This window comes from Arachis hypogaea, chromosome 17, assembly GCF_003086295.3.
Source record: "Arachis hypogaea cultivar Tifrunner chromosome 17, arahy.Tifrunner.gnm2.J5K5, whole genome shotgun sequence".
Classification (NCBI taxonomy): Eukaryota; Viridiplantae; Streptophyta; class Magnoliopsida; order Fabales; family Fabaceae; genus Arachis; species Arachis hypogaea.
Window position 1 is genome coordinate 39,317,973 of NC_092052.1, and position 11,033 is coordinate 39,329,005.

The following is an 11,033-nucleotide window of genomic DNA, read 5'->3' on the forward strand; positions in this document are numbered from 1 at the left end:
CTTGTGCGCATAAATTTAAAATATTTGATAAAGGTTATAACTTAAATGTAGGGATTTATTATAATCGAAACACACCTAAAATGAGAATGAATCAAGAAGAAAGACAATGGGTTTTGAGATACCCCTCTCTACACTACCTGTTGAATATTGAACAAAATGTCATTGAAGTGTTTCTATAAAAAACGGCCTTGCCATTAAAAAAAATCAAATATTAAAAATTAAAAAAATATTTTATTTGAATTTAAATAATGTTTAATAAAAAAAAATTAAGACTCAACACTTTGATTAAAATTTAATCAATACTTAATTAATAAAAAAAAATAATTTTATATTATTAAATAAAATTTCACACTATTAAAAATATTAAGTTAATAATGGCAAAAAAATTGCTGGCCTGACACTCCTCTTTAACAAAATTTGAAAAATAATTTAACAAAGTAAAAATTTAAGCCAAATTCTGTAAAAAAAAAAAAAAATTAAAATTCAATAAAATTTATTATTTTTAATTATTAATCTAACTTTTAAAATTAACAATAAATTCCATTTTTCAACTAACATCCATGAAGAAAACCCTAATGACAAAGTTGGACGGTAGTAGTAGCCGCACCACTTCCCTGTCCTTAATCTTCTTCCTTTTGGTTCTCATTTTTCCTCTTCTACGTATTACACTCCCTCAGCACACGTGACAGTGACGGCGGCGCTGTTTCCTTCCCCTCCATAGATAGATCGATAGAGAGATGGAGGTAGAGAATCAAGAACCGAAGCACTTGGAGGTTGACCTGGGCCATCTTATGGCCACGGACCTTCATCACGTGTTTCCTTCTGACCCTACTCCTTCAAGGGAAGACCTAATCAGCCAGTGTCTCCAGAAAGGCACTGAGTTGGTTCAAGCCATCGCCGATTCCCTCTTCACCTTGCCTTCCACCGAAGACGTCGACGGTCCCCTCGTCAAGTTGCCTCCCCCACTCACCAAATTGCCCAGACAGAAACCGGTATACTCCTCTTTACTTCTTCACTCTCTTTTCATTCTATTCTGTTGATTATAATTAATTATTGGTATTATGTCTATTCATTTAACGGTTCTAGGGTTTAGAGATTAGTGATTAGGTTGATACTAGAAGTAGAAAATTGTTAAACTTTAACTTATTTTAATCGATTGGGACCCCTAATTTTTTAAATTTTCGACGGAAAAGTTTAGCACTCCTGATTTCTTAGCGTTTGCCTTTAAAGTACTTGTTATTAAAACCCTAATTTAATTATTAATCCTTGAAGTTATTTATTTGCTCATGGAGTTTTGTAATACTGTGTTTTGCAGCTGCCTAAGCCCAAACCTCCTACCAAGTGGGAGCAATTTGCCAAAAAGAAAGGTTTGTGCTTTATGGCTCTTTTAATTAAGCTCATATTATGCTTAAAAATCAAGTTAGTGAGTTTGAAGTTTTATATTTCAAGTTTGTGTAAATTGGTGTTTAGGTGATTCGAGAGTTTGATTACATTGTGTGACCTTAATACTTATGTTTATGTAGTCCTGTTTGGGGTTTGGGTTTGTCTTTAAATTTTTTTTACTGACTATGTTGTGTGCTATTCTCTCAGGAATACAGAAGCGAAAGAAAGACAAAATTGCATATGACGAACAAACTGGAACCTGGAAACGTACATATGGATACGATCGTGCGAATGATGAAGATGCTGTGCCTATTATTGAGGCAAAACCCAATGATGGTAAAATTATTGAGCCATCCTTTGCCCTTTGTCCCTTTGAAGGAATCTTTATTTAAATGAAATTTGCAGTTACTGTTTTGATTTTTTTTTTTTTTATCTAAGTGGCCAAGTCTAGTGGAGTGAATTTTGGATGCTTACACAACTGTTACATCTTTTAAGTTTGAGATTAGGATAAATGTTTGAAGAAACTAAAAGAAAAGTCTGATTTAGATCACGGTTGGTTCTTCTGAGGAAGGAAGATTTAAAACTGAAATGAACAATTTAAGTTACCTTAGACAGCTTTGATTATATAAGGCTGTGTTTGTTTGTTGAGAAATAGACACTAATTGTTAGACATGGTGGTACATGTTCATCGTTTGTTTGTTGAGACACAGATTTGGATAGACACGGTGGTACAAGATACACACAAAATACATGTATTTAGTGTTCCTCCTTGAAGCTGAGATACGGAGACACAATGCATAGAATACAAAATTTGACCTTTTTATCTGTAATTATTTTTGAAATTATCAATGCATAAGACACAGAGGGGGGAAATTGACATTTGATTTATACATGTGTGTCTTGTACATTATTACCAAACATATTACAGAATTTGTGTATCTTTATGTCTATGTATCTTTGTGTATTTGTGTATGTGTCTATGTGTCTAAAAGACACTAACCAAACGCAGCCTAAGCTTTGCTTTTAGAGAAGAAGTTGTGAATTTATCTGATTTAGTATCCATCAGTTAGGCCTTTAAAATTTGAAAGATCTCATTGTCATACTTTGTGTTTTTGGCATGATTTCTGGTGTGAGATAATGTGGATCATGCTAGTTAGACATTGTGAAGTTTATATACATCAATGGTTCCAGTGATGTCATAATCTTCTTTGGATATTTTTTGTATTCTATCTTCTCATGTGTGCGCAAAGGGTGCATGAATCTAATTTTCGCTAGTTGGTGTATACAATTCTGTGCGTTAATAAAAGCTATAATGATAATGATGATGTATATTAATTAATAAGGAAAATTTTGCAGATCCAGAAGAGGACCCTTTTGCCAAAAGAAAGGAAAACAAGAAGAAAAGAGTTGAAAAACAGGAGAATAACAGACTGCAGAACTTGAAACAAGCTGCCAAATTTGGTGCTCTGCCAAGGTTTTTATTTTATCTCTTGCCTTTTCTCACCCTCTTACTACTACTACTACAGTACTACTACTACTACTAGTTATTGTTGTTAGTTAGTTAGTAGTTAGGTACTTTGGTTTGAGGATTTATTTCATGTGTCATTTGGCTGCTTTGTCAAAAATACAATATTGATATTCATTGCTTGTCCTTTGCCTGTTGGCTCCCCTTCTGGACTTATAGTGGTTGTCACTTTCTGTTTTGCAGAGTAAAAGTTTTATTCTGCTTGAATTACAAAACCCAAATAAGTACAATTTCTTTGTTAATCCTTGTTCAACTAGTACTAATATACTTTGCTACTTGATCTAAAATAAATTTTGCTTGTTCATTGCACCGTATTGTTAACAGTTGGTCTAACTGCTGTAATTAATCATAACTAAATTTGATTGCATTGTCTCGGTCCTCTGTTGTGTGATGTATTTTTAACGGCACATTTTCTTTACTTTCATATTTTTTTTTACTTATTTTTATCTTACCGTTGTGCACAATTCCCCCAATGTTTTCTCTTGTTATGAGGACTGAATAAATTCCTATGCAGCCATGTTCAATTGGCTGCTACAGCTTTGCCTATAACAGGAACACAGGCAGCACCTAAGAAAGTAACTAAGGATGAATTAGGTAATATAGCTGGAACTGTAGCAACTTCAACAGCCAGTGGTGGCAAATTTGACAAGAAGTTGGCTGGTGAAAAGCCTGCTCAGCATAAAGGAAAATATCGAAAGGTTGCAAACCAATGCTATTTACAATATTGATCTGTTTCTTTTATTCATGTAATTTGGCTAATTGGCATTGCTTTCTTTTTTCTTAACTTAGTTCCTGCCAGTTGTGGAAGGAAAAGGGATAGGATCGCAGGAGAAGGAGCAAACTGAAAAAATATTGAATAAAATTATGTCAAAGCATTCCCATGATATACTCAACGTTGACAAGGTACTTTCAACTTTCAAGTTATCTAGTGACCTCAATTTCAATATTGACCAAACTTTATGAACTGTTTCTTTCGTCCTCGATTTTACTTCCTCTGTATTCTAGGCGGTCTCGATGCACACGGTGAAAAAAGAGAAAAAACGAAGGTTTGAGAAAGCAAAGGCTTCAGCTACGGACAGCAAATTGAAAACGCAGAAAAAGTCTTTTAAAAAGGGAAGTTCTAAGAAAGGGAAAGCAAAAGGAAAGTAGTCTAGAGCTTGTTGATGTTGTAGAGAGTTTTTAAACCATGTTTATTAGTTTAAAGTTTTGTAGACCTTTATGAATTACCATGCTTATTCCCACCTCTCTGAGTCTTTGTATCGATGTAAGGCCAGAGTAAAGGGGAAGCGATTTTGAATGCCATGAGTTTATCTGTTATACTTTATTAATTTTACGACTAAAATGTATTACATATCATTTTTTCATTGCAATTGAAATCAAATTTTTTTTTTCTAAAATTAATGAATTCTCTTCTTTCTCTCCCTTTCTCTATTTCTCTTATTTTTTCACCTATTTTACTTTTCTTAAATATTATTATCAATAATTAATTATAAATTTAATAATCAAAATGTGTAATATGATATTTTTTAGTTGTAATTAAAATTAAAATTAAAATATAATTATATTATATTATTAATTTAATAACTAAAATACATAGCATGATATTTTCTTATTAAATTTAAAATAAAATATTTTCTAAAATTAATAAATTTTTTTTTTATCCTCTTATTTAATTTTTTTTTATTTCTCTCAATCATTCTCATTTTATATATAATTTATATTTTATATTATTAATTTGATAAACTAAAATATGTTATGAGATATTCTTTCATTATAATTAAAATAAAATTTTTCTCAAATTAACAAACATATTCTCTGCTTCTTTATCTTTTTTTTTTCTTTAATCTCTCCTTTATCTTTCTCTACATTTCTATTCTATCAAAAATAAAATTAATAAAATAATATAATTTAAATAAATTTATAGAAACATAAAAAATATTAAATTTATAATTAAATACAATTAAAAAATGTCCTATAATATTATTCACATAAAAAATATATTATTATTATATACATACTTTTTTAGTTTTTTATTTAGTTTTAAATTTTCACTGCTTATCTTTTTAATCTATATTTTTACTTTTTTTCCTTCAAGTATTTGTTACATATAATTTAAAAAGAATACTAATATTGTGATTAATAATTAGAATCAACATTCAATTATTTAAAAAAAATGAGTTAATTTTATAACTATTAATATAATTTTTTATACTAATATCTAATTGTATTTTTTTATATAGATAGAGAAAAAAAATATTTTTTTTAAATAACAAGTATGAAAATTAATTATTTTAATTTCTGTAACATACTTAATACCTAATCAAATACAAAAGTATAAATATTAAATTCTTTCAAGGTTTAGATAATAAATGTTAAAATTAATTCTTAGTAAAAAATTAAATTCTTTCACATAAAAATAATAATTAAAAAATTAATTATTTGATTTTTTTTATCTACGGGGATCTTGATGTTCTTAGCCGATAGAAATTTTTGTCCTCTACGACCCTTTTTATAAAAATAGTTTGATTTTATAAATATTTTTTTTGTCATAATCTATAATATCAGAATAAAACTGATATAATTTTAAAAGATTTATATTCCTGTAATTTTATAACGGACAAAAACACTAGTTTTTATCATAATTGTTTACATAAAAAAAAATTATCATTTCTATCTATAAATATTCAGAATGCTCACAAAATTACTCATAAATCCTTCTCTCTTACCATACCCACCACCCCACCCATAACAACTCCCATTTTTCACTTGCTATCCCTTACGCTTCTAGCCCTTGCCGCACCTTTTCACTGCCTTACCGCATCACATTTTGCCCCAATTCTCATTCGTTACTCCCACCTTAAACCAATACCACCACTAACAACCACCAACACAACAAATTTAGAAGCATTTGTTAACAATAACAATAGAAAATAGAAACAAAAATAGTTCCAGTTTCAAATTTAGAAGCAAATTTAATAGTAACAACAATAGAAGCAAAAATAGCATCCAAGGCAGCTAATTCTATGACTTCTTTTTTTAGAGAGGTCTTCTCAAAAGAGTATAAATACTGATTATTAGCAACCATCTCAATCAACTCCATAACTTCATCAGGGGTCTTTTTCATGTGGAGTGACCCTCCTGCATAATTATCCAAAGACATTCTGGCGGTTTCAGAAACTTCATCATAAAATATTTGCAACTGAATCTAGTCTGAGAACATATCAGGAGGACAATTCCTGAATATCAACTTGTACCTTTCTCAAACTTCATAGACAGACTCACCCTCTCTCTGCCTAAAGGTCTGAACATCCGTCCTCAATTTAGTCAACCTCTGAGGTGGAAAAAATTTGGTCAGAAACCTGTTAACCACCTTATCCCAAGTATCCAGGCTCTCCTTGGATTGAGTGTAAATCCACTGTTTAACTTGGTCTCGTACAGCAAATGGAAAGAGAAGTAGCTTGTAGACATCCGGATGGGCTCCATTAGTCTTCACAATGTCACAGATCTGCAGAAAATTAGAAATAAACAAGTTTGGGCTTTCCTGCAGGAGTCCGTGAAACTGGCAGTTCTGCTACACAAGAGAAACAGGGGTACAACAATGCTACTCCCATAGAAATCCGGGTTAGGAGCAGTATATGAGTCAAGTGATCTGCTGGGTTGTGCATGCATATTAGGAGGATTAACAACATTGGCATTAACCGCATTGTTATTATTGTAACACCCTAAGTTAAATCCTATCTTTGAAGGTCTTTAAATAAGGTGCCACACTCGATAGAGAAAGAGAATGAACTTAATCGTTATGCAAGGAAGGAGGAAGTGCGCGTAAAGAGGAAAAACGAGTAGCACTAAAACAATGGAATTAAATATGAAATAATAACTTATCCATGAGTACGGTTCAAAATAAAATGCTTAGAGGTAATTATAACAAAAGAAAAAGAACTAATACGTCCTAGCTAATTTCTAACTAATTTCGTCGAAAAGGCTCCCATACTTATGTCCTATCCTATCCTTGATCAGGACCCTTCAGTTATTCACGAATCGAGGTACCATTGGTTTTCCTCCAACACCTTTTCGCGCAGTAAAGATCCGGTTCCGTTGTGTGGGATGAACTAAGACTCGACGGGCAACTGGGTTCTCTTTCCACGAACTCTCGACCTAAGTAGATAGTTTGGAACACGGTAGTAGTGGTCGTAACTACCGTGCTTCGAGGGGTCATACTTAGAAGTTACCTTCGGGGGCACTACGTCATCTCTATCCGCTGTGCCATGTTCCTCTGGAGACAGTATGGAAAAAGAAAAGGGGATGAGAACTCAAAGTCTCAGTAGGAGTACTATGCAACACCTCCATATCTATTTCCAACCCACGTGCGGGATTAAAAAAAGGATCGTACGATATGACATGTAATATGAACCTCTTGTAAAGTGTAAAACATATAGATAAAAAAGAAAGAACATAGAAAAAAATAGAAGGGTAACATCTTATGTAACATCGACATAATCATAAATAAATCTAAAAAAAACATGATAAAAATCAAACTTTCATTTATACTTTCTCCTTTCTTAACTTATAACTTTCATTGAAGGTATTGAGCTCAAACCGGTATAAAAGGTGGGAGTCCCCTTCCTTTACCGAAGGTTCTTATCCCAAACGTTTTGGCGATCACCTTCCCTTACCGAAGGATCATCTCGATCGATCACCCTCTCTTACCGAGGGATCATCTCGATATCTTGTCTTTGGGGTCACCTTCCCTTACCGAAAGATCATTCCCTCAGTTTAATTTACAAATAGGGTTGTTTAGGCATACACAAGAAGAGGTTCATGCAAGAATAGATCATGCAAGGGGGGACATATACCATGATAAAATGAGCATGTTGAATAAGATGTTATAAGAAAGTAGGTACTCTCGATCCTAAAAGAATATTAATAATATGATGTATAAAATATAATATAAATGTACATTATAAAAAAATAGGGTATTTTAAATAGTTGAATAAAATAGTTATAAGAGGGCATGTACTCTTAACTTAAAGAAATATTATTAATCCAATGGTATAAAAGTCAATATAATTCCACGTAATAAAATAGGAGATATTAATTAGTTGAATAAAATAATTATAAGAAAATATGTATTCTTGACCCTAAGAAGATATTAATGATATAATGTATAAAATATAATCTAAGTGCACATAGTAAGAATGTGGTATATTAAATACTTGAATAAAATATTATAAGAAAGTATGTACCCTTGACCTTAAATTAAAGGAGTAAGAATAACATAATGATATAAGAGGTCATTTAGTTGCACATAATAGAATATGGTACATTTAACAAGACATAAAAAAGGGAAGGTACTCTCAACATTAAAGGGATAGTAATAATATAATAGTATAAAGGGTCATGTAAATATACATAGTAAAATTAGGATATGTTAAATAAAATATTATAAAGGGGTATGTACTCTCAACATTAAGGGAATAATAATGTAATGGCATAAAAGGTCATGCAAATGCACATAGAAAAAACATGGGATAAATATTAATGGATCAAGAGGGCATGAATGACATAATAGATAATCATGATCAATGTGGATAAGAGAAGAATAAAGGATAATTAATGTCATAAGACACATGAAAGATGGTAGCCATGCATGGATGAAAGGAAATAAAATAGAGCATACTATATGCCAACATAAAAGTAAGAAAAATATAATTCCCTACTCTTTTTCTAACGCTTCTTTATTGCGTATGAGCTTGCCTCTTGTTTTGCATACAGAATATATTTTTGTAGAGAGAGAAGGGAGAGAATTAGTATTTGAGAGAAGTGATTTTCTACCTATAGGTGCACCCCTATTTATATACATTTGGTGATAGGGTGGTTGGGATAATTTTAAATTCAAACGGAGGGCGGTTACTAGATTCCTATCCATATTTCAAAATTCTAAACCCATCTCCTAACTGATTTTTAAATTTTGAATTTAATTTTGTTTCTAGAAGGGGTGAAGGGAGGTTGTTATAGTTATTGTTGAGCTCCATAATGGACTCTTCAGCTTCTTTTTCGAAATTATCCCTGAGACTCTCACCGGCTTTATAAGCTCTAACTTGTTGTAAACGCCACCTCAAGGCTCTCTCAATCTCAGGATCAAAGTCTAGAAGAGATTATTTGTTATTGTTCCTACTCATAAACAACAGAATGCAAAAAAAAAGTGAAAATCTCTACGTCAGAGTGAAGAGAATTCCCAATGAGATATCCTGTGTAAAAGAAATAAAATAAAATAAGTTGAACAAATAACACTAAAAATTTTGAAAATCACCAAAGAAAAATAAACCACTAAATTCAAAAATAATGAAAAAAATTAATCAGAAAAAATAAAATAAGATTATTAAGGGGGACACCAAACTTAATTTCAGAAATTAAAAAAAATATAATTAAAATAAAACTTAAATTTTTGAAAATTTAAAGGATAAAATTGAATAAAAGTTAAAAACTAAGAGCGCCTAATCTAAGCAATCAGACAACGGTTAGTTGTCAATCACAGTCAATCCCCGATAATGGCGCCAAAAATTTGGTGCGGAATTAAAATGTCCATAATTGAACTGGCAACTGCACCGGGTCATACAAAGTAATACCTCAGGTGAGTGAGGGTCAATTTCACGAGGATTGATGGACTGAGCAGCAATAGTCGAATGAATTACTTAGTCAGGCAGACAGAAATTAGTGTTTTGAGGTTCAAAAGCATTAAACAGAATTTTAGAGAGTAAAGCAAGCAACCAGTGAAATTGGTATGAAACGTATGTGAGAAAACAGTTAAGATTTCAGAGTTATTTATTCTTCAGAATTAAGTTTTCTTACCAACTATTTTAATCATGTAAGATTCATTTCATGGCAAACTGTAATTGACTAAACCCTAATTCCTTAGTGATCTAGTCTCCTCTAACCTAATCAACCGTCCTTGGTCACTTAATATAGATTAGAGGGTTAGGTACAATTTTAGTTTATTAGCCACAAAAATCCTAACTACCCAAATATAAGAGGATTATATATCACGTATCCCGTTAAGTCCAAGTAATTAGCCATTTAGGAGGAGTTTACTTTCAAGCTAGTATTCAAGTGAGATAAATTTTCCAAGAATCAACAAGAATTCATATAGAATAAGAGTTATTCTTTTGATATACCTAGATTCATAAGATGAAGAATGGAAGTAATCCTTGAAATTGAATCAATACATTAATTAAAATAGAATGATAATATTGTTAATCCATGGAAATAAACAGAACACCTAACCTTAACCAAAGAGGTTTAGTGGCTCATGACTCAGAGAGAAAACTAGGGTTCTGAAGAGTATAAACTGTAGAATGAAATTCGTCAGAGAAAAAATCTCCTAAAGGGCTAAATATTTTTCCTTTTTTTATCTAACCTAATTTTTTATTTGAAACTAAAATGAAATCATAAATTTTAGAGCTAAAAGATTTTATTTGTAAATAAAGATAACTAAAATAAAATAAAATATAACAATTAAAAGCTAGATCTAACTAAAGATGCTCCTTTGATAAAGCTTGATCCACGTTGTTGGCGCTAAACTCAGATTTGGCGTTTAGCGCCCTAGAGGGCAGAAAGTCTCCTTTCAATTCTGGCTTGCTAGCGCTAAACGCGAAGCCGCCCTAGTGGGCAGAGAGCTTCCTTGCGTTTCTGATTTGCTGGCACTAAACGCCTAGGTCCGTATTTAGCGCCAGCATGACAAATTTATTTTTCTTTTCTTTTATTGCACACGAACTCTGCCAAATTGATCCAAACTTCACTTGAAATGATTAAAACACCAAAGTAACTCAAAGTAGTATCTAAAGAGGTTTCAAACACTATAATAAAATTAAAACTCATTAAATTCTAACTTAAAATAAACAGAAAATAAAGAAAAGATACTCACGTATCAGACACAAAATACACTATTTCAGTATCTCTGTCCATATCTCCTCTGTCAAATGCGATTTTGTGTCTTTGTGTCCTTAAACAAATGCAACCTCTCGAAGTTTTTCTTTTCTAATTCTCTTCCCTCCCTCGAAGTTTTTCTTTTCTAATTCTCTTTTCCCTTTTCTTTTTCAGTCAATCTGTGAAACCTCCACAGTATTAT

At 31.6% G+C, this 11,033-nt stretch overlaps 1 protein-coding gene across 1 annotated transcript; it reads left to right on the top strand.

The window, feature by feature from the left end:
- The first annotated feature begins 552 nt into the window (after positions 1-552).
- Positions 553-4,305, top strand: LOC112765275 (ribosome biogenesis regulatory protein homolog). Its single transcript, XM_025811189.3, has 7 exons — positions 553-992; positions 1,316-1,367; positions 1,591-1,719; positions 2,740-2,857; positions 3,423-3,606; positions 3,698-3,811; positions 3,914-4,305. The coding sequence occupies exons 1-7, from the start codon at positions 738-740 to the stop codon at positions 4,055-4,057; spliced, it is 996 nt and encodes a 331-aa protein (XP_025666974.1). The 5' UTR covers positions 553-737; the 3' UTR covers positions 4,058-4,305.
- The last annotated feature ends 6,728 nt before the right edge of the window (positions 4,306-11,033 follow it).

What these genes read in the sequence shown, in the direction of transcription:
- LOC112765275 (XM_025811189.3), top strand. Translation starts at nt 738, where the DNA reads ATGGAGGTAGAGAATCAAGAACCGAAGCACTTGGAGGTTGACCTGGGC. An exon ending in TGAGGCAAAACCCAATGATG is followed by an intron (nt 1,720 to 2,739) that starts GTAAAATTATTG and finishes AAAATTTTGCAG; the next exon opens with ATCCAGAAGAGGACCCTTTT. An exon ending in ATATACTCAACGTTGACAAG is followed by an intron (nt 3,812 to 3,913) that starts GTACTTTCAACT and finishes TCTGTATTCTAG; the next exon opens with GCGGTCTCGATGCACACGGT.